Below are 24,141 nucleotides of genomic sequence, written 5' to 3'. Positions count from 1 at the left end.
AAATAAGGCATTCATGTTGACGTTTAAAATTTATTGTACACAATATAAAGGTTTGAAATTAAATGCTGGGCACTGGGTAAAAAAAATAGAGACCTTTTTGCTTAAATTACAAACCGCTACTACTTTGGTACAAACAGCTAAACAGTTTGTTACACACGTTTAAGGTGGTGTAAAGGGAAAAGAGAGCAAGAACATTTCAAACTAAAAGTGCAGATAATATGAAGAAAATTCATATTTATGGAAAACCCAGAAAAATAAATACAATCAATAAAAAGCTACCTGGACAGTGGTTAGAAGCATGATCCTAGTGATCAATGAAACAACATAAGCTCTTAAATGATGAATCCTAAATATTGTCTTAAAAAGACCCTATTAAATCAGTTCTCTCACAGGTTGTTGAAAAATCATTTGGGCATACAGTGTCCTATGGCAGAAATCAGTCACTGTCTGCCCCCTGCTGTTGAGACAGTAGAAATGTGCCAGGGTAAAACACCATTAAAATGATTAAACAGGATAGTTTCCAGCAAAAATTTGTGATATTCTCAATTTAAAATACATTGTAAAAAGTCAAGTGTAAGAAAGTGAATTCAGTTTGAGTCAGAACTTAACCCGTCCATTTTTAACTTTGATCCAATATGAATCAGTATGACTTAAAGTATGACCTCATTTCTCTCAAAACTGTCCAATTCCCTAATGAAACACTGACTGAGAGATACAGTCAACATTATACAAAGGATTCAAGTGCAAAACGTTTGTTAACAAATGCACAAATCACACCCACAATGACAGGAGACAGATAAAAAAAAAAGTGCAAAAGTATGTGGGAAAAAAAAAAAAGTGGGAAAATGTATAATGATGTGATTTCACAAAAATATCATTTGTTGAAGGCTGTGTAACTGCAATTAAGATTTAGTGATCTGACCTCAAACTGCAGTTTAAACATTCGGTCTGGGACAAAACACAAACACACCCTTTCATGAGGATCAGTCCTCTGTGGACGCCCGTTTACTTTTCAGACTAAACCACCGGGATATGGATTTTCTCTTGACTTTTTCCTTCTTCATATCTGCAAATGGTAAAGCATAACCCACACTTAACTGCCAGGCACATAAAGTTCATTTCAAGAGAAACCAAGAGGTCATTTACTAATGGTGACCACAGAACATCAGTAACAGCTTCCAGGGCTATCCGGCCGTTTTTATGTCATGAATTACAAATGGTTATGACTTTTGCCCACATTTATGCATTGGTTTAATTGGGTTAGTAAATTATACATTTTATTATAAGTCATTTTAGCTTTGAAAATGCAGACAGATCATTAGCCAAGGCTAGATACCTATGGTTTCCATTAGTGATCATTAAATCAAAATGGGTTGCATTACTTTTCCTGTTTGGCCTTTCAAATCGTGGAATATACTGTATAAACATGCACTGAGCAATTACGCCAAAGATTCATAGCACTTTGAGTCGGTGGGTGGAGAGTAGCACAGGTGGTAGTTATTCCAAAAAGAAAACTTTAGTTTTAACATCAGAGATAGAAATGTGAAAAAAAACTAAACTGCCCAACCTCTGAACTGCTTAGTTGAAAGTGCAAACAATATTGTGCAATTAATTCAAAACTTTTCAGTTTTCTGTATTTAGCACAGTTGATTGCAGTGCCTTAATTACAATGTTGGCCTTGAGTAGAAATCTCATGTGCAACCAGCTTTACCATACTAAACTAAATATATCAGTTTATATTATTATGTTGACTAGAAACAGACACTAAACATTACCAAAAATAATTCTCTCTGCCATCAGCGAACAAATGGTGACAATAAACAATTGTCTCTTCACTGCCAGCCTCTTATTATTTGCAAACAGGAAGGGATGTTCATTTTTGAATCATCCAACAGACATCCAATGGACCATAATAAATAGAGTTGGCTGCAAATTTCTGCCTCTTTAAAATCAGAGCCAGCTGGTGCAGAGTAATCAGTTTCTAGCTAGAGAAATGTAATTTGTTGTAAAATAAGAAACTGTCATGCTTTTGAGAAACCTTAAAAATGTTAAATTCATTAAAATATGATTTATTTTTAAAGGTTTAATATTTCTTTTGCACATTTTCCTCTACCTTTTTCAAAAGCTTATGGGAACATTTATTTTTAATCTCAGGTTTTAATGCTACACAATACATAAATAATCATACTTACCAAGATTCTGCATCATCTTATTCAGCTGCTCATCCTCCTCGTCCTCCCTGTAGATAAAAGCGTAAAAAGATTCACAAATGTCACATTAAGTAAGTTTAGGTATTCAATAGCACTCTGAAAAAAAGAAGAAGAAAAAAAGAATGATTGGAATGTTTTAAGCAAAAAAATAAATAAAAATAAAATACAGATATATAAATATAAAATACAAAATACAGAATAAATAAATACTCCTAGTTATATAGTGCATATTATTCTAAATACATAAAAATAAATAAGATAAATAAATAGCCTATTTACTTTAATGAATGTACCTAGTCATATTGTGCATTTAAAATAAAATAATAATTTTTTTCATCAAAATGTAGTAAATTCTCTCTTCTGCTGATGTAACCAAGGATGTTTGGGCAAGGACGGTAGGATATGATATGCGTTGCACACCTCAGTCTGTCTTCATCCAGCCCCTCCACTATAGCGTTCCTGTCGTTCACAATCCCCACAAGTTTGGCCATCAGCTCTTCCTCTCGTTTATGATCCCAAGATGTCTTCAGATGCGCTACACGATATAAACATAATTTAATAGCTAGAGTAGATTACACAAAAGTGATATGAAGCTTTTAAACAAAAGTAGATCTTTTAAATTAACCAAATCATACAATCAGTTTACAACTGTCTACACAAAGCTTCATCATCATCCAGTGATACAGTAACCCCAAAAAGTATGAATGCCATTGCACTACACAAACAAAGTGTTTGATCAAGTGGCATCTGCAAACAAATGATGCTTGACTTTTTCCAGTGTCGGACAAACCTGGCTTGTCCATCAGTTTCCTGAGTTCGGCCTCAACACTGGGCTGCTCTTCCTCTAGATCCTGTGTCTTGGCACTATCAGAACCCAATCACAGATCATTTATGTTATTTAATGCACATTTAGAAATGGAAGATATTCTCTATCAGCATTCCAGTAAGTCAACAGTTTACACATACATGTACACAAGCTCGGATTCTCGTCTCATGTAGACCTGTTTGTTTCTGATGAGGGTAAACCAGTCCACCATTAAGTCGTTCATTAATGTGTCCTCTTCTCCTTCTGAAGAAAAAACAAAAAATGCAAGATTCCTTTAAACACAATTGCATTTGTTTAGGCTAATATGTGATGCTAAGTTTTGAGAATCCACATTTGTAATATTTGTCTCCACCTGCTGGAGCACCAGAGGACATCATCTAGACTTTGAATGCTTATTTTTTAATAAGCATGTTTAAATCATTTTAAACCACTAATACAGTCTTAAACAAACATCCTCTAATTCTGAATTTATTATTTTCTCATTTTGTCTCTCATAGTTGAGGTATACCTATGATGAAAATTACAGGCCTCTCTCATCTTTTTAAGTGGGAGAACTTGCACAATTGGTGGCTGACTAAATACTTTTTTTGCCCCACTGTGTATATATATATATTTTTTATTTATTTTTTTAATTGAAAGTTGCTAAATTTTACAATTCATAATATGTATCCATTTGTTTTGCAAGATAAATGGGCACAGTAAAATAATTCTTCCTTTATAATGTGATTATCTGAGAAGTGGATCTGACAAGGCTATTCATTCTTTCCTTATTTGTAAAAGAGCCATTTTTAAGAGTGTGTGTGTACAGACCCTCATCACATTGTCGGAGTTGTTTTTCCAGCTCTACTCCTCTTTTCTCCAACTCGTTCATATTCATCTCGATTTCCTTCAGTTCTTTTTGAATGTCTTCCTTAGGAATGTAATCCGGCTAAAGCAAACAGACACACAATACGTCAAACATGAACTTTCTGCACAAACGACTTTGCACAGATCCTCAATGGTTTATTTATTCCTTTAAATGCTTTTCTAGTCTATCAGAGGAGTGAAAAGACTGTTAAAAAATCTGGGCTTACTATGAAGTCACTTTATTTCTGATTCAGAGATAACAGTGCCCCAAAGGTCCTTTTGACTCTCCAAAACAGTCTAAATAGGCCCCTTGACAAAGTATTCCCTCAACACTCACACACATCAGTGCAGACAGAAATGCAGAAGACCAGATAACACATGTAATTATTGTTTTGACACACACCTTGTGCAATTTGTGAGTTTCAGTCTCTGAGGAACTAACAGGAGATACGATGCTGCCACTGCTGGAGTCTGGAAGACAGACAGAGATGCAAACATACAGATGAACAGAGAAACAAATGTACTGCATGCAGTACTCCTTTATTAATTTAAATGCAATTAATTGTATTGGTCATGTTAATATATAATGCATGTTTGGCTGTACCTGGGACCCTTACAGAAAGTATAACCTCATTACCATAGTTTTTGGACATGGTACCATGAAGAAAAAAAAAAATCATGTATTTGTGACACTGAAGGACTAGGTTCATAACCTGATGTGTGAAAATGGTAATACACTGCAAAAAGAAAATCAGTATCTTGATCTTGTTTCACAGTAATAATAACAACATTTTAACATCATTAAAACAAGATATCAAAGAAACAAAATTGTACTAGTTTTTAGGTGTGTTGTGGTTGCTGTTATTGTTAACTAAAAGTATTAAAAATCGTTTTTCGGTAAGTAAAAAAGCTGAAATGAAATATAACATTAGACGAAAAACAAACTTGAAGCTGAAACTTTCACAAAAATCATAAATCCTGCCTTGACTAAAATAAGTTTGTTGAAGCGCTAAAATGACTAAAACTGAAAAAATAAAATAAAATAAAAAAATACTAATGACAAAAGCACATAAGCACAAGCTTATGTTCTTATATTTTCACTTCATTCAAAATATTATAATAGTATATTCATTAATAGAACATTGGTTTTCAGAGAAAATATCTTTAGCGTATTTAATTTTGACAAAGTATTTTAGCATAAATTTAAACGTATTATTCTGTTTCCCATTTACAACTTGTTTTAGGCACATCACCTCCTTCCTTCCTTCCTTCTTTTTGAAAAGACGTATTTGTTCTTATGTTAAATAAAAGATTATTTAACAACAAGGCTATTTCTACACATTTTCCTAAGATCTTACCGCTAGATTTAGGCCTGTTTTTCATCGGGCTAAGTGAGGGAGCTTTGGGTGAGTTGATGCTAATGGAGATGTTTGTGGTAGATGGTGCAGGAACAGATGTCTGGGAGATTCCCGGACCCGATGTCTGTGGAGAGGAAGCTGCTTCTGGCTTCTTGGAGGGTGAGCTAGTGTTTTCTGTGGAACCGACAGTTCTATAAAAATGAAAAGAGATGAGAAGATATTAAACTTTTCGGTTTTGTTTCTGAGCAACTAAATGTTCAGCATGGCTTCTCTCACCTCTGACAGGTGAAAGTTTAGGAGGGTGAGGCATGTTAAAGGGGCAGTTACAGGTGAAAGATCTTCATGGGGGAAGTGCTTGTGCACTGAGCTCTAGCGCTCTGGGGACTTTCAAATACGACCCACTGCTGGTCTTATTGGGCGCAGCTGGTTTACACGCCCATCAAGAGAACCAATCACAAGAGAGCGTGAAGGAATGGGAGGGACAGAATGTCTGGAGAATGAACCAGTTAATCAATGAAGAGCAGGATGATTTGGTTAGGGAAATCATATAGAGAAGATGTTATTAAATGATTTTACTGAGAAAGAACAAAATTACTCATCTGTCTGATTAACAAATATTAAAGAACAAGACACTAAAGATCAAAAGCATGTTTCATTTAGAGAGAAACAAGCACAACTTACTTTACAGGCTTGAGCATGGACCTCCAATCAGATGGAGCTGTATCATTTTCTGAAATTACATCAAAAGGTTTTCATTTAGAAATGGACATAGCAGACATTTTAAAAATGAGAAGAAATTTGATCATCGTTATTATACTTGGTTTAATGTGATTTAGGAAGAAAATGTTCCTAAATCAACTTCCTTGTTGTCTTACAATAAAATGTTTATTAATAAATTAAATCAGAATTTTGGCTTACAACTACACTAATATTCTAAAATTTGGCACAAGTAAGATCTTTTATTTAGCAAGGATGCACATAATCACATTTCTATTACAAATAAAACAAAACAAAAACAAACAAACAAAATTCTATTCAACAAAATCCTGAAAAAAATAAATAAATTACAGTTTGCACAAAATATTAAGCAGCACAACTGTATCAACACTGATGATAAGAGGATTTTTTTTTCTTGACCCGCAAATTGAACAACAGTCTTAAGTTATAATTTCACTTTGATTTTAGAGGTAGGTTAGGTATATGTATGCAAAAATGCTTTTTTGGAAATGCAAAAAGAATGTAAATATAAACGTACAAAAATATTGGTGAATAACATATTGGTGCTTTGCATTTCCAGATAAATGTAACATTATCATAAACCTCGAAAAAAAATTATCATCATAAACCTCAAATGGAGAAGTGAAATGAATTGACATGTAAAAAATGTAAATGTGAATTCAGAAATCCACCACATGCCACCATTTTTTTTTAACCAGAATTCAAGGACCAACAAATGCTGCTTGATATTAAACGCATGAAAAATTGTGAAAACTAGGCAGAGAAAAATCCATCAAGCAAAACAACTAATAAGATCAAGTTCTGTATGTTATCAGTGCATCAGGTGTGTCTTCCTCACCCTTGCTGTTGGACGACAGCGTGCTCGCAGGCCTGGAGGTTTTATTTAAGGTTTTATCTTTGATCAAGGACGACGCTGCAGCAGCCGGGGCAGTAGGTTCCACGCTGGTATCCGGTGCTTTGAGACACACCTTACCTGAGTGGCCTTTAGCACCCGATTCCACAGGGGAAACATTACTATAGAAACCAAAGTGAGAAGAGATTGTGTTAATGATGGATGTGCCTTTTTACACAAACATGTCAACAAAACATGAATTTAAACAATCATCGACATGCTTGATTACATAAAGGCTATAATTCTGTTTCATTTATGACCCTTGTACACCACCACCCTGTGAAAACAAGTCATAAAATATATGCCAACTCTGAGTAGGTGACTGTAGCTCACCTGTTGTTTGCTTTCAGCCCAGCTTGACTCAGATACGAGTTGTTGTTATTGTTTTCCACTGTCACCATCTTGCCGATCACAGCTTTGGCTTTCTCCTTTTCATTCTCCTTCTCTTTTTCTGTGTCCTGTGTTTTTGTCCAGTCTCCCACCCGCAGCAGGACTCTACCTTTACCAGCTGCGGCTCCTGCAGTGACTCTAGGTGCTGTGCTTTCTGGTGTAGGAGTTTTAACATTCGCTGTACTCACAGATATAGTTGAGGTGTATGATGAGGTGCTCTTACTGGCAGGCACGATACTGCTGGGCTCAAAGAATCTATCCAAGAAAAAAAATATATATATATTAAGGTTCTAGTCAATTCAATAAGCCTGCCATTGTCATGTTATAATCAATAAACATAATGGCCAACATTAAAATAAAATTTTGTCTAAATAAATGTACAAATAAGTAAATAATAATAATATTATTTTATTATTACTGATAATACTACTACTAATAATTTAGAAATAATACATTTTAGTTAAAATCTGAAAAAATTAAAAAATTAAATTAATCGGTATAAATGCTAAAGTGAAATTAGCCTTCACAACATTATAAAGTACAGTATGAAAATGGATATTGATTTTGAGAACGGTGCGTTAGATGATGGTAAAGGGAATTAAATATTCAGAAAATAATTAATTATTCAATATTGGATGATATGCTCAGTTTTGACCAATTCCAATAAAATAAAAGAAGTAATATCCACTGACATGGTACCGATTTATCTTGCATCATGCATAAAAATAATCTTTTAAATACACTCCAACGATCAGAGATAAAACATTAAATTCTTAGAAACCATATGTTATGTAATTTAGCCAGCTAGGACACAATTACCCCTTTACCAGTCTAATATGGACCCATTTCCTGATCCAAAGCGGTCTTATTTTAGAATTATTTATATATCATTATATTATTTATTAATAGCTTCTTTTTTTTTTTTTTAGCTTTATTTAAACATTTTTATGTGCTTTTCTAGCATTTTATTATTTTATTTCCTTTTTTTTTATAGTTTTACTTAAAGGGGTCGTATTATGCTTTTTCACTTTTTGAATTTTAGTCCGTGTGTAGTGTGTATGTTTGGGCATAAAAAAAAGATCTACAAAGTTACATATCTCAAAGTCCACTCCAAAGGGAGATATTTCGTTTAAAAAAAAAAAATCCCTTTTCAAGAACTACAGAACGGCTCGTTTGGACTACAGCATTGTTTTCCTGGGTTTTTGTGATGTCACAAAGCGACCCATTAGAATATCATTCAAATAAATCCCACCTACGGAAATTCGAAATGTTTGGGGGTGGGGAGGGGGTGAGGCACGCTTGGTTGAGTGCATCAGACAAGACAACAACGAAGAAGAAGAAGTGCTGCTGTAGCCTCAAGTTTTCACAAGTTATTACACAGCTAACCAATCACAACATTTAGTTTTTCGGAAGGCGGGCCTTCATCAAACCTGGAACTAATCGAGCCGTTTGTGCCAGGCTGGGGAGAAAGGTATTGTAATAATCTAAATTATGTGAAAATTAATGCGTTCCAAGCATGAGAGCATGTTCTAGTACATCCCCAAAACAAAATCAAGACTTTGTAAAAGAGCATAATAGGACCCCTTTAACAATAACAACACTGATTCAATAAAATATCAGAATACTGAACTGAAAGACATTCACCTCTTTCTGGCTTCTTGGTTCTTCTGTACACTGTTGCTTACTGGTTTAAGAGACTCCGTGGGCGTTCGGGGGCTAAAGGAGGTCTTCACAGTTGTAGCCTCTGGTGCTGGAGTTGTTTTTGGTGCTCGTGTGAGCCGAACTGCTGGAGTAGGTGTGACAGTTAACTCACGAGTGGGTGCACGGTCCCTTTTATTGGCCACCCAGCTTAGTTTAGATGTGTTGGGTGTTAAACCAGCTTTTCCAGTATCTCCTAATAATAGCTTCTTTTTTTTTTTTTAGCTTTTTTTAAACATTTTTATGTGCTTTTCTAGCATTTTTTTATTTTATTTCCTTTTTTTTTTTATAGTTTTACTTAAAGGGGTCGTATTATGCTTTTTCACTTTTTGAATTTTAGTCCGTGTGTAGTGTGTATGTTTGGGCATAAAAAAAAGATCTACAAAGTTACATATCTCAAAGTCCACTCCAAAGGGAGATATTTCGTTTAAAAAAAAAATCCCTTTTCAAGAACTACAACGAACGGCTCGTTTGGACTACAGCATTGTTTTCCTGGGTTTTTGTGATGTCACAAAGCGACCCATTAGAATATCATTCAAATAAATCCCACCTACGGAAATTCGAAATGTTTGGGGGTGGGGAGGGGGTGAGGCACGCTTGGTTGAGTGCATCAGACAAGACAACAACGAAGAAGAAGAAGTGCTGCTGTAGCCTCAAGTTTTCACAAGTTATTACACAGCTAACCAATCACAACATTTAGTTTTTCGGAAGGCGGGCCTTCATCAAACCTGGAACTAATCGAGCCGTTTGTGCCAGGCTGGGGAGAAAGGTATTGTAATAATCTAAATTATGTGAAAATTAATGCGTTCCAAGCATGAGAGCATGTTCTAGTACATCCCCAAAACAAAATCAAGACTTTGTAAAAGAGCATAATAGGACCCCTTTAACAATAACAACACTGATTCAATAAAATATCAGAATACTGAACTGAAAGACATTCACCTCTTTCTGGCTTCTTGGTTCTTCTGTACACTGTTGCTTACTGGTTTAAGAGACTCCGTGGGCGTTCGGGGGCTAAAGGAGGTCTTCACAGTTGTAGCCTCTGGTGCTGGAGTTGTTTTTGGTGCTCGTGTGAGCCGAACTGCTGGAGTAGGTGTGACAGTTAACTCACGAGTGGGTGCACGGTCCCTTTTATTGGCCACCCAGCTTAGTTTAGATGTGTTGGGTGTTAAACCAGCTTTTCCAGTATCTCCTAATGCATTCTGGTCAGTCTTGCTTATAAATGTGGACGGTGTCTTTGGTGAAGTCACTGTGATGTGTGTAGTCGGGACGGTTACAGGCTTCTCTATGCTTGTGTGTGTTTTGCAGATGAAAGTTCCCGCTTCTTTTCCAGGCTTGTATGTGCCAGAGAGAAGAATAGTGGAACACTCTTTGCATCTGTTGAATAGACAGTTCATAGTTAACAAAACAGAAAAAATATAATCTACTTAGACCTAAGTTATTTACACTGAATAGATCTGATAATGAAAAGACTTTCTAAAAACATCAGGAGATGGATGATCTTCACTCCCTTTTTGACATTTCATTGCTATTATTCACTGGTATTATGCTAAATGATCAGCTGACTGAAAACAAAACAATGAACCTTATTATAGCTGCCATACAGCAAACAATTAAAGGAATTTATAAAACAATTTTAACTGATAGGCAGCTATTACAAAAATGTTTCTTCCCACATTACACTGCTCAAATTAAATCATTATGACAATTTGAGCATTATGTACATGATTCACTAGTCATGTGTGGTGGATGCATTTACATACACTACCTGTCAAAAGTTTGGAATAATTAAGTTTGTTTTTTTTAAGATATATGTTTTTTACGTTTATCTTATGCTCACCAAGGCTGCATTTATTTGATCAAAATATGCAATATTGGGAAGTATAAAATGTTCTTCAATAAAATATCAGAATACTGAACTGAAAGACATTCACCTCTTTCTGGTTTCTTGGTTCTTCTGTACACTGTTGCTTACTGGTTTAAGAGACTCCGTGGGCGTTCGGGGGCTAAAGGAGGTCTTCACAGTTGTAGCCTCTGGTGCTGGAGTTGTTTTTGGTGCTCGTGTGAGCCGAACTGCTGGAGTAGGTGTGACAGTTAACTCACGAGTGGGTGCACGGTCCCTTTTATTGGCCAGCCAGCTTAGTTTAGATGTGTTGGGTGTTAAACCAGCTTTTCCAGTATCTCCTAATGCATTCTGGTCAGTCTTGCTTATAAATGTGGACGGTGTCTTTGGTGAAGTCACTGTGATGTGTGTAGTCGGGACGGTTACAGGCTTCTCTATGCTTGTGTGTGTTTTGCAGATGAAAGTTCCCGCTTCTTTTCCAGGCTTGTATGTGCCAGAGAGAAGAATAGTGGAACACTCTTTGCATCTGTTGAATAGACAGTTCATAGTTAACAAAACAGAAAAAATATAATCTACTTAGACCTAAGTTATTTACACTGAATAGATCTGATAATGAAAAGACTTTCTAAAAACATCAGGAGATGGATGATCTTCACTCCCTTTTTGACATTTCATTGCTATTATTCACTGGTATTATGCTAAATGATCAGCTGACTGAAAACAAAACAATGAACCTTATTATAGCTGCCATACAGCAAACAATTAAAGGAATTTATAAAACAATTTTAACTGATAGGCAGCTATTACAAAAATGTTTCTTCCCACATTACACTGCTCAAATTAAATCATTATGACAATTTGAGCATTATGTACATGATTCACTAGTCATGTGTGGTGGATGCATTTACATACACTACCTGTCAAAAGTTTGGAATAATTAAGTTTGTTTTTTTTAAGATATATGTTTTTTACGTTTATCTTATGCTCACCAAGGCTGCATTTATTTGATCAAAATATGCAATATTGGGAAGTATAAAATGTTCTCTATTTTGATATATTTTAAAATGTAATTTATTCCTGTGATGCAAAGCTCAATTTTTAGCATCATTATTACACCAGTCTTCAGCATCACCTGATCCTTCAGAAATCATTCTAATATGCTGGTGCTCAGATATTATCAGTAATTATTGGTGCTCAATTACTAACAATGGTTCTTAGTATCAATGTTGGAATTCTTTTTGCTGCTAAATATTTCTCTGGAAACGTGATACATTTTTTCAGGATTCTTTGATGAATAGAAAATTCAAACAATTTATTTTAAATAGAAATCTGTTGTAACATTTTAAAGCATTTAAATTATCACTTTTGATAATATAATGAAATAAAAAAAAAATATATAACTGTTTTTACTGTATAAGCCTCCAAATAAGCTTGGAGCCTTGGTGAGCATAAGAGACTTCTTTTAAAAACAAACAAAAAGAAAAATCTAAAGTATTTTCAACTTTTGACTATAGGGCTGTGCAAATAATCGAATGCGATTTTCATGCGCATCTCGTCAGTAAAGCCAGTTCTGTGATTAGTAGTAAATCTCCAGCACGTGCTTTCAGATGGAGTGGCATTTACTACACAGAGCCGTAGTTCACTGACAAGCTACGCAAAATCGCGTTCATAATCGGCAATGAATCGCCTGCGATTATTAATATTTCAAACACGATATTGCGTAGCTTGTCAGTGAACTACGGCTCTGTGTAGTAAATCCCGCTCCATCTGAAAGCACGTGCTGGAGATTTACTACTAATCACAGAACCGGCTTTACTGATGAGATGCGCATGAAAATCGCATTTGATTATTTGCACAGCCCTACTTTTGACCAGTAGTGCTATTTTTACTTCACTTATATATTAATATGTATTACTATATTTTTCCACCTTATTTTTTAGTTTAAAACAAATGAATAAAAGGGCCAATAGATAAAAAAATAGAACTGACTTAAAGCAGTTCCTGTGGTACAGTTTCCCATCTACTAGGTGGCGCTGCACAAGGTGAACATGTTGGTTGCACACATTACAACTGCTGCTCAGAGTTGTTTTATTGGCACGTTCCACCAAAACTTCTGTCTGGAAATGATAAAAAACAAAAAACAAAAGATCAATTAGTCATGAAGCACTGTGCAAACAACACCTCAATATAAGATTTGTTTAAAACAATATTTAACATAAGTTATCATATCAGAAGTATGTAACCAAAGACAAGGTTTGTTATGTACCCATGAGTTTGCATTACACACACTCCACCAGAAATACAGAACTACCAAAGTTCCTATGTGAGCTGACAGGTGTCAGATGAGTTACATAGTGTACCTTGTTTTCGTTTGCTGGTTTAGGCGTCTTGTTCTCTGTGGCTGGTTTAGGGGAGGGAAAAACTTTAGCTGTGACAGGTTGGTTCTTCTTCTCAGATGGCGCTTCATTAGACTCTTCAGCTGGTCTTTTAATCCCTGCCAGACCTCCAACTGCACATCCATAAAGTGAAATGTTTTTAGCAATGCTAAAAAATGACAGGGTCCCAATTAAGTTTAAAAGTGAAGGGTGTAATTTCTGCACCACTAGAGGCACTAAATGGAATTGCAATTTCTACTGTTTGCAGGGTTATAAAACTCCTACGGTTTCACATTATGCTACTATTTATATTATCCTTTTTTTACACTGTACTTTTTTGAACATAGCTTGTATCTCAAGATTAAGTTTTATGGCCTCTGGATATCTGTATGTCTGAACACAATCATAACTTTTGTAAACTGGGTGGATAACAGCTATGCAGTGACAGTACTATTATATTTTTTGGGGGGGCGGGGCATGTGTATGTCTTACTAGGAGAGCGTCCATGGAAATAATTGTAGTACTGGGACACATAGGTCAGGATGCTGAGGCGATCAGGCACTTTTAAAGCCACCATGTCTTCGGCATCCAGCAAGGCAGGTATACCCAACTCCTTCTCTGCCACCTCGAAAGCCTGGTAAAAATAAATTAATAAATATAACAAAAAATTATGCAAGGGGTATGAATTACACAAGAGGGAAACATCTGTGTGGCAGAAGGATTAGAGGATTTCATATTGAACGAGTTAAAATGTATATACCCCTATTATCAAGTGCTAGAACTGCAAAAAACATTCCAGATTTTAAGATATGTTTGATATCTGCAGGCTGCATAAGAGGAAGAACTCGAGTAAAACAAGCTGTTGATACATTAACTTACATTAACTTGGAATAGACAAGGAACTGGACAATAATTTAAGAGCCTTTTACACATTAAACAACTATATTTCTGCTTTTATTGTATTAGCTCTTACACAGAAAATATTGATTGACCTTATATACTAAAACTGAGGAAGTTTTTATTTTCTTTGTCTGGTCACTATTACTCATAATAGTGTGAATATGTCAGCAGATCAGCTTTCAGCTCATGTATAATTCACAATGTTGCAATGATGAAAGGTTGGGCAAAAGTTTGTAATTTGTGGTGATTTTCCATCTAGAGGCACTGAGTGGTAAAACTATCATTTCTCCATGCCCATTATACACACACAAAAATGTCAACTTGGCCTGGATTTCTTTGGGAGAAAAAAAGCTTCCCTCAAAAATAAACAAGCGCAGACATGAACAAGGAGAGAGAGAACGAGAAAACAATCTAGATAAAATCAAGAGCAATAAAGGGGGAGGTATTTCTCAGTAAAGATTCATTAAAAAAAAACATCTCACACAGCATGTAATGTGATTCTAAGACCACAAATCTAAATGTAAAAGCTGGAAATCACTACAGATCATAACTAAAACGTGCATGCCAAAGTTACTGTTAGCTAATAATAACTGAGAATGTTAAGACTTATTTTTTGTACAAAGTGTATCTGACATATTTTCTCACATAACAGAGCATTGCAATGAGTGGGCCGGGAACAAAACATTTCATTGCCATTTCAGCTTTCTCTTTTTACCGGATACTGAATCTCCACCCTGTAAACCATGCGTTACCTTATCTTAACAGTTAACACTTTCATTTTCACTGTCTTTGGTCACACTAGCTCTGTTCGGAAAGAGAGCGCCATCCTACATGCTCACAAAGCTGTTCATTAGCATTTCCTTTGCAGTACTTTTCATTATATGCTTTTGTATTCTCTCTTTCACAACAATGCCCTTTTTGGACAGTATTCCTTTCAAGTATTCCTTTCAGTATTCCTTTTCCGTGGAAACAGGAACATAACAGTGTGCAGATGATGATTAATTATGGCCTACAACAACACAACATGTGATCCAGCTGTTGCAAAAACAGAAGAAACCACAAAAATAGGCCTCGAGTATGCGGCTGTGTCACATCTTAACCCTGGTCAACCACACATAGGTCAAATAGCTCTATGAGAGGTCTAGGAAACTTGACGGGATTGTGATCTTTATGGAATGAAGGCATTTCCCAGAAAACTTAAAGCAGATTCAGTTGTTTTGCTCTACTGTCCTGACCAAAAACGTACATGCTAAGGCCTAGGGGAGCATTTTTACATTAAACAAAGAACTTCTTATCTTTATCTTTAGAAAAAAAGTATGTATATATGCTTTAAACCACCCATAAACCAAAATACTACTCTGTAGAACCTATAATGCTTTTTTAACCTCCAAGAACTGTCATAATGAGGAATAGTCTATTGTTAACTATCGTCGTGACAGTTAGGATATCAGAAGATACCAAAGACAGGTATTCAAAATGAATAGTTGTTTTCACAACGAAATGGATAAATGAAATGTAAAACATTATGGTAATGGCAACAATAGAGAGAAGTGATAAAAGTTAGCGACTATTTTATAAAGTGAACAATCTTACCAGTTTATTGTTTTCATAGATATTTTCCTTGCTCAAAGAGTCAAAGTCTCTGCAAGAGAGCAAACAATTTGAGACAAGCATACATGAGTGAACAGAAAAGGTATTTTCCCCATGTCAAATATTAACAATATAAATCTGACACTAATACAAACACAACCACAAGCATGCAGCCGGTCATGTCAACACTCAGGTTCCAGAACTTCACTTGAAACAACTAGAATGTTAGAGTAATGGTGTTATTAGAGTAATTTGTAGAATTTCAAGCAAAAAAAATAACAATAAAAAATCTGTTTCCTGAAATCTAAAATGGGTTTTAATCGTTTTGTCTATAGTTCTAAAAGTTCCAACTTCTAGTTCGAATTTCTCAAAATTAATATATTCTTGAGAAAGAATATATACTCTAAAGTTGTACATTTCTTAACTCTAAATTCTACAAGTTCGAATGTTCTCATCATGTTTCTAAGTAGCCTATTGAAACTTTTAGTAATACCATCCGACATTCTACACGTTCTGAATTAGCTGATAGATCTAATGTCCTCGTCCTAAGTTCAAAAGATTCTTTGGCTTTGAACCACAGTTCTAAATGTTCTAATGTCTGAAACGAGCTATGAACTGTAAACAAGCGCTACGTTTGAATGTTGAGCATTTTAAATGTTCGTCCAAAGTTCATACGCTGTCCTTTTCTGAGCACAATGCAGCACTAAACCGCGCTCTCGTTCGCTGTATGGGGGCTGTTACTTACATCAAGTCCGATCTGTGTTTGTGAATAAGAGCGCAGAAACCCAGACCGTCCCGGAAAGATGTGGTCATGTTGGTGATCGACACGTCCCGGTATCCTTCACACTGGATTTTGCACCACTGTTGAAGCGCCTTCACAGCAGCCATGGTGCGAATTCGACTGAACCCGGGAGGAGCACTTTAAACCGAACACTGAATCTGAAATTGCTCCCTTCCAATGTGGCGTACACGTAAACGGAACGCTGAACTTAGGAACGTTTTGGATTTTCACTTACCCACTCAAGTGATCTCACCGTCAGCTGTCCCACTGGAGAAACCCCCAAAACTCCTGAGAACTTATGACGTCTTCATGGGTGGAGTTTTAGGTAAAAGTTTTATAAAGGACTTCCCTTAAAGGGGTCATATGATGCGATTTAAATTTTTCCTTTCTCTTTGGAGTGTTACAAGCTCTTGGTGCATAAAGAAGATCTGTAAAGTTGCAAAGACTAAAGTCTCAAATCCAAAGAGATATTCTTTATAAAAGTTAAGAGTCAGCCACACCTACCTAAAACGCCTCGTTCTAACACGCCCCCACATATCTACGTCACGATGTGGGAAGATTTGCATAACACCGCCCAAATGTTCACGCAAAGAAAGAAGGCGTAACTTTTATTCTTGCTGAATTGTTGCTGCCGCCATGTTGTGAAGACCTTGTGCTTCGTTGTGAAAGTGAAACTACTTTGTTTGGCCTTCCAAAAGAGGACGATATCCACTTCGTCATGTCTGGAGCTGATCCGTGCTGGTCGCTGAGGAAATACATCAACTTCGCGCTGTGGATCGCCAAATCGGCTTTCACCGTGGATGAAGCGGAGTCCAGCCCAGGGTCGTCACATGTGGTTGCCGCAAGCCCGACGGCCACTCCTTCATCGAATCCGCCAGCCTCCGCTCACTCAAGCCGCCGTGTGTTTCATTGTGAAAACAAAACTAATATATATATATATATATATTATGTATACATTTATAACCTTAATGGTCTCCATTGATTTCCACAGTATGGAAAAAAATTACTATGGAAGTCAGTGGGGACCAGCAACTGTTTGTTTACCCAAATTCTTTAAAATATTCCTTTTGTGTTCAGCAGCAGAATGAAATTCATACAGGTTTGGTACAACTTCAGTAAATGACTTTCAATCGTTTGGTGAACTATACCTTTAAAAGTAGGGCAGGGCATTTCTGAGAGGCTAGCAATAGCAAGGTAACTTTGAAAGCATAAGATCCCACCCTCCCTGCAAATCACTCTCCAAAGCCACACCTCCTCTAAAACACATGAATGCACACAGGCATACCAGAGGCCAACCAGTGACACAATTAAAGATGGCATTGGTGGAGGGTTGAATGCAGTGCTGTCAAATTACCTCACGTCTCATTCACCAGTGAGAAAACATTACAGTACAACGCTCATAATATTACAATAACAACGCCTTCCATTCTCGCTGTGTCTGCAACAGCGTGATGGAATGCGCTGATGACGTATCATGTGTGTGCAAACAGGGTTAGCAAATACATACGTTGACAGGCAGGTAGGACAATCTATCGTAATCTGCGGACCGAGGGATATGATTGGATTAACATTTTATGGTCCTACACCTTCCACAGATGATATAAATACATTTAGACTACTTAGTGATTGCTATCGGGATGTCAAAAGACTTTCAACCAGCATAACAAATTTTCCTTAAATATAAAAATGGGCTTTTTTGGCACTTTCAGTGTCCAAATACTCTGTGTTGTGTTTGAAACAATGCACAATGCAAGACTAAAATCGAAATGGTAGTGTGCATACTTTATATTTTCATATAATCCTGTTACAGCCCTGTTTTGCAGCCAGCGGTAAAGTAGCATTTGCAGTCAGTGTTCATGCAGGTGGTGTTCTTTATATGATCTTAGGGTGTGTCTGTGTTGCTCTAGGTGTAGTTGGACTTGTCTAATCTCGCTGAGTCACTGAAGGAAACAACAAATCGAGGCATGTGCTTTAGACATGATTGACCTATTTTAATATATAAACATACATTTTTAGGTATAAATTATAGCTTAAAACCTGTTTTTTCCCCCGCACAAATTTGTTCATATTTAATTATCAACATGTGGCTATGTTTAGTAGTCTTTGGTTGCAGTAAATAAATGATCAATAAACTTTAAAAATAAAAAATGCAGAATATAGAATATCTATATGAATACACAATGTTTCAAACAAACATTTGGAGAGGACTTGGTCATACAAACTAAAGAACTATAGTTGTCATTCTTTATATGACCAATAGATGTCAGTAATAGACCATAGTTAGGTGACAAAGAACATGGACATTTAAATGAAGGCAATACCAAGGTGCTTTGATATAAATTAGGGCTTCACATTGCGCCATGTGCCTCATATTCAGGTGCATTGGACAGTAACAGAAACACACACCGCGCGTTTGAGGGGAAAATGTCAAATGGTGATGGAAAACACATGAACTCCCTGTTGAAAAACCCAGCATATGCTGGTTAGGTATGTTTTGACGCTGGGATGCTGGTTTAAGCTGGTCCTTTGCTGGTTTATGCTGGTCCTTTGCTGGTTTATCCTGGTCCTTTTGCTGGTTTATGCTGGTCATGTGCTGGCAAAGGACCAGCATAAACCAGCAAAAGGACCAGCTTAAACCAGCATCCCAGCGTCAAAACATACCTAACCAGTAATGCTGGTTTTTTCAACAGGGCTGGTAGTCAAAATGCAAGTATGCAAAAAAAGAACTGTAGTTTAGGAGTGTAGCTAGTGTGAAACGTCCGTTTATGAACACCTAGTATGAGCAGTGTAAACGTGAAGCAAGATAACCCAGTATTCCATTTACCTGGGGTTTAGAATGAACCAGGGTTAACTAATTCAAGTGTGAAAAGCCCTTTTGGTATTTGAATGTTACCATATTCATGCGGCATGTTATTAAAAGCTACTTGGTGAACAGTAGGCTACCACAGAACACCAAAAATCATAGTAAAACCATTGTACAGTGTTTGATGGATAAGTAAAGAAATCTATGGCCACATTCTGTTCTAAAATGTATGAAAATGTGGTCTGCTGTATAAACAGTCCTGATTAATTGCTTGCAGCAGCCCATAGATAATTTTATCTTAATTGGGACTTAAAGAGGAAACAAGAAATCAATTGAGTTCGGAAATGCTGAGATAGCATGCCAAAAGATGTTTAAAACTCATTAAAAGAGCATGTGGTGTGACCCGACCATTTCCCACAAACTCTTGCACTGAATTTGTGTGTGAAAATGTTTCTGCCTTCCCAAAACCCTCTGAGTTACCTAAGCATGGTGACAGACAGCAACGGACGTAAAGACAGCAATTCATGGTATAATGTCACATCTTTGGCAGCTAGAATTAAAGCAAGGCAATGACGGAGTGAGAATGTGGAACATCTGGAAGCTGTTATCTCTGAAGCCTTCAGTGTGCAGAGAGAATGAGGGGGAGTGTGTGATATTGTTTTCTTCTAGGCCAATATTTTCAATACAGCCAAAATAAACACTATTTCATTGTGAGATTTAAAAAATAATGGGAATAATTTCTAATTACCGAATTAAGCTGGCGCTACACTGTATAAATTGTATCTGCTGTGAAGTAAATTATGCAACATTCCAGAATTTGAGGACACTTTTGTCTATTACACACTGTACACAGTGTTTGTTTTTCATTAAGTTTGGTTATTTGGTTGGCTTGGTTCAATAGCTTACTTTATAAATACTTTATGAAGTCAGAGCTGATTTTGTTGAAATTAGGTTTTTGGAGTCATTAAACACAGACTTTAAAAACAAGCATAAGAGGCAACATTTTAAAAATGTTGTCCATTTCAGCTAAAACTTTACTCTCTAGCTCTTATATTTTCACAGTAAAACAATTATGACTTTCCCTATCACATGATTTACTTTTTAAAGAAATGAATACTTTAATTCAGCAAGGATGCATTATGTTGATGCAAAGTGACAGTAAATGTTATTTTTTGAGCAATTCATCAAAGAATCCTGAAAAGAAAAAAAGTATCACAATTACCACAATAATAAGTACCACTTACTGTTTTGCTTTGCAATCACAGAAATAAATTACATTTTTAAATACATTAACATAGAAAACATTTAGTTTACATTGTAATATTTCACAATATTACAGTTTCTGCTGTATTTGGGATCAAATGAATTCAGCCTTGATCATAAGAGACTTTACAAAATCCTACCGACTTCAAACTTCTGAACAGTAGTGTATTTTCCCACTGTGAACTAATAAAACTATAAATAGACAAAATCTTAATATTTTGTCAGATTTTGTATCTGAATGTCAATACTGTGGGACATAAAGGCTCTAGCTGAAGGGTCTTTATTTGACGGTAATAGTGCTCTAGTGATTCAGATGTTTTCTCACTATTACAAGAGGAATCGAGTAGATGATGACAGGAGCTAGCTTTGACATGTTTCATATTCATTAACTGCAGTAGTAATTATAACATGTCTAGGTTTGCTGTATTTTGCCACGTTTTAAAGATAATTATGATGGCTGTTTTGTTAATAAACAAAATCTCTTGGCAGAGGCAGCTCAAATTCAAAAATGTTTTAAAAAGCACTTTTCTATAAGCAGGATGTTCTTAAAGTTAACTAATTTGTAATTGCTTAGTTAACCAGTCAAGAAAATCAAAGCCCTGCCCCATACTTAATTCCATCTTTGTCCCTCTCTTTTCTTGATTCTTTTTGTCTTTATTTCTTTCTGCTTGCATCGGCCCGTACAGAAGCAAGGCTTTAAACTCGCTGTCATATCATCCTGGATGTGGAAGCACAAGTCTGGCTTTGATCTTCAAACAGGTCTTGTGTCAGTGTGAGATGAAAGCTGAAGGTTCAGACGTGCAGATCCACTCCCAGAGGAAGCCGCGTGACTATCAGCGTTGGGTTTACAACAATGCTTCTTAAAACAACAAGAAAAGGTTTAATAAATTTTCTTCAAGACAGAAACACATTTAGCTTAAAATGACAGTGTCAGGCATGCTCAAAGTCGAAACAAAATCTTGTTGGTAATTGCTTTCATGTTCTGATTTTTTGTGCTCTTTAAAAGGCTTAAAGGGTTAGTTCACCCAAACATTTTAATTCTGTCATCAATTATTCACCCTCATGTCGTTCCAAACCCGTAAGACCTCCGTTCATCTTCGGAACACAAATTAAGATATTTTTGATGCATTCTGACAGCTCTCCGACCCTCCCATAGACAGCAAGGGTACTACCACGATCAACGTCTAGAAACGTAGCAAGGAGATCGGTAAAATCATCCATGTGACATCAGGGGTTCAACCGTAATATTACGAAGCTACGAGAATACTTTTTGTGCACAAATTTTTGTGTCACTTTATTCAACAATTCGTCTCCTCCGCGTCATCCTAGCGCCATTTTGGAGAGTATCCACTGAACGCAAACGGCGTATGTTGTTCTGTGTCAGCTGCGCCACGCAGATTGTTTATGCATACAAAAAAGTATTCTTGTAGCTTCATAATATTACGGTTGAACCCCTGATGTCACATGGATTATTTTACCGATCTCCTTGCTACATTTCTGACGTTGATCGTGGTAGTACCCTTGCTGTCTTTGGGAGAGTTGTCAGAGTCCATAAAAAATATCTTAATTTGTGTTCCGAAGATGAACGGAGGTCTTACGGTTTTGGAACGACATGAGGGTGAGTAATTAATGACTGAATTTTCATGTTTGGGTGAACTATCCCTTTAACACTGAAATCTGTCTATAATTAAAAACAAAAACTTTAAAGTCTGACTTTATTAATGTATTTTATAACAGCATATAACTTTATAATAGTAGAAAATGGGTTTAGTTTAAAAAGATACCGGTCACTGCACTGAGCTGAAAAAAAAAGCCATTTTCTTTAAGAAAGTGAAGTGCCTCTAAATCCAGTTTTATGTAGCAATAACCTGGCCACATCAGAACTATAGCTCTGATTTTGAGACATAAAATAATCAGATTTTTTAGGTTCGAGGTATAAAGATCATTTTTCTTTCCTCCGAGCAAATGCTGTGGTTTGAAATTTCATATTTTACTGGACACTAAGAGGGCCAATGGAGTTACACAATAGAAAGAAACACAAATTACATTTTACTCAAACATATGCTAAGGTATTCAGAGTTGTTCAGTTCAGTTGCTAGGGTAATTCTGGGTGGTTTCTATGGTGATTGCTAGTGTGCATATCAAGTCAAAAGAAAAAACACAAGAAAAAAAGATAAACGCTTTGAATTTTTATTGCACACTACCCTGTAAGTCTTGTTAAAGGCTGTACAGCAGTTCAGGGTCATTTGAAGGAAAGAAGCCTTAAACAGGCTTGTATGTTTAGCTTCAGTTTGAGGAGCACAGGTCTATACATTTTACATTTTTCTGTTACATTTGATAAAAGTTGTAAAGCAGCCCAGTGTTTTGAACAGAGGGTTTTATACATTCACAGTATAGCCACTGAATGTTGAATCCCAGCTTTGATGAAATATAAGGCACAATGTTATGTTATAAATGGTAATATCGACAGCATGTGGTAGCAATTTACAAAATACTGCACAATTATGCCTTGATGAATACTGTACAGTGATTTACTTCAGTAATATATTCATGGTTGTACATTTTAGAACGACTTGCTTTGGGCATTAAAACAAATGAATCATAAGAACAAAAACAGTTTCTATCACATTTGGATTGGCTGAACATACTGGATCATTTTAATAACATGCCTGCCCGTGCATGGAAATAATGGTTGCTAACTAAAGCTCAAACATGCATTTCTGTAGCATCAGAATGTCCTGAACTGTGCAAACATGCTTGTAAACAACATATACACATATGCAAATCAAAATCATACTTATCAACTTACTTTGTAAGAAAGTGAAAGGTTGCGAGTTCAGCAGGATCACTTTTGAACTTGCAGTTGTTCGTGTTTTTTTTCTGTATCACTATAAAGTTGTTTGCTTTAACTCAAAATCATCTTGAACTTGCCTAGTTTTTGATGGCATGGCAAGGTGTAAACCTACTTTAAGATGAGAAGCTTTATTCACCACTAAAATGCTTGAAACAATGACAGAAGAAGAATGTGTCTGCCCTAGAAACAATATCAGCAATAACAGGCAGTAATATAACAGCAGAGGTAAAAATATGTATCTATTCAACAGATCAAACAAATACATTTAATCAAAATACACAATTCTCCCCTTCGGTTTTGCTCCCTCTGAGTGCAACTGACCGCCGCTGGGTCAATAATACAGACATTCAACAACATACAATCAATAATCTGTCATATCCTTTCTGGGTTATATTTGATTTCAGATTGAAACCAGAACCACCACTGTCCATGTACTGAGATAAATTCATTTGAGATAATACGGTCATGATTTCTGGAGCAACTTGCAATTTTGAAACATCAATGATGACTTTCATATTTACATCCAACTTATTGTGAAGTTATGACTGAGGTTCAGACCCAAGTCTGTTACTGTCAGCACCTAGACAGACATAAGACAATAAATACATTTCTTTAAGTCTTATTTTGCATAAATTTAAGTCTTTTTCACTCACATTACTGTTTTTATAGCTATTTGTTTAAAGTGCCCCTATTATGCCATTTTTAAGGTTGCTAATATTGTTTTATGAGTCTCCTAAAACAGGTTTACATGCATGCCAGGTCAAAAAACACACT

General features: G+C 36.0%; 1 protein-coding gene across 2 annotated transcripts; it reads right to left on the bottom strand.

Moving 5' to 3' along the window:
* Nucleotides 1-318: 318 nt before the first annotated feature.
* On the bottom strand, nt 319-16,835 carry micall2b (mical-like 2b). 2 transcript variants are annotated; one of them, XM_016249530.1, is made up of 17 exons: nt 16,412-16,835; nt 15,670-15,718; nt 13,669-13,810; nt 13,162-13,310; nt 12,791-12,918; nt 9,901-10,335; nt 7,204-7,515; nt 6,817-6,992; nt 5,922-5,970; nt 5,241-5,431; nt 4,286-4,353; nt 3,847-3,964; nt 3,177-3,279; nt 3,001-3,074; nt 2,631-2,745; nt 2,193-2,239; nt 319-1,066 (listed from the first exon to the last, which is right to left on the bottom strand). In XM_016249530.1, exons 1-17 carry the CDS (start codon nt 16,552-16,554, stop codon nt 984-986), a joined length of 2,382 nt encoding a protein of 793 aa, XP_016105016.1. In that variant the 5' UTR covers nt 16,555-16,835; the 3' UTR covers nt 319-983. The 2 variants fall into 2 exon arrangements, with proteins under 2 accessions (XP_016105016.1, XP_016105008.1); XM_016249522.1 differs by lacking the exon at nt 9,901-10,335 and adding an exon at nt 10,893-11,327 and having other exon boundaries at nt 16,412-16,834.
* Nucleotides 16,836-24,141: the final 7,306 nt, after the last annotated feature.

The sequence above is a fragment of the Sinocyclocheilus grahami genome, unplaced genomic scaffold, assembly GCF_001515645.1.
Source record: "Sinocyclocheilus grahami isolate Dianchi unplaced genomic scaffold, SAMN03320097.WGS_v1.1 scaffold25.1, whole genome shotgun sequence".
In the NCBI taxonomy this organism is placed as follows: domain Eukaryota; kingdom Metazoa; phylum Chordata; class Actinopteri; order Cypriniformes; family Cyprinidae; genus Sinocyclocheilus; species Sinocyclocheilus grahami.
The sequence above is the reverse complement of the archived record's forward strand: the minus strand, read 5'-3'. Positions and strand labels throughout refer to the sequence as shown.

Coding starts and splice junctions, on each gene's coding strand:
- micall2b (XM_016249530.1), bottom strand. CDS start 16,554: ATGGCTGCTGTGAAGGCGCTTCAACAGTGGTGCAAAATCCAGTGTGAA. Junction 15,719..16,411: donor AAACACAGATCGGACTTGAT/GTAAGTAACAGC, acceptor GCTCTCTTGCAG/AGACTTTGACTCTTTGAGCA. Junction 13,811..15,669: donor TCTATGAAAACAATAAACTG/GTAAGATTGTTC, acceptor TATTTTTACCAG/GCTTTCGAGGTGGCAGAGAA.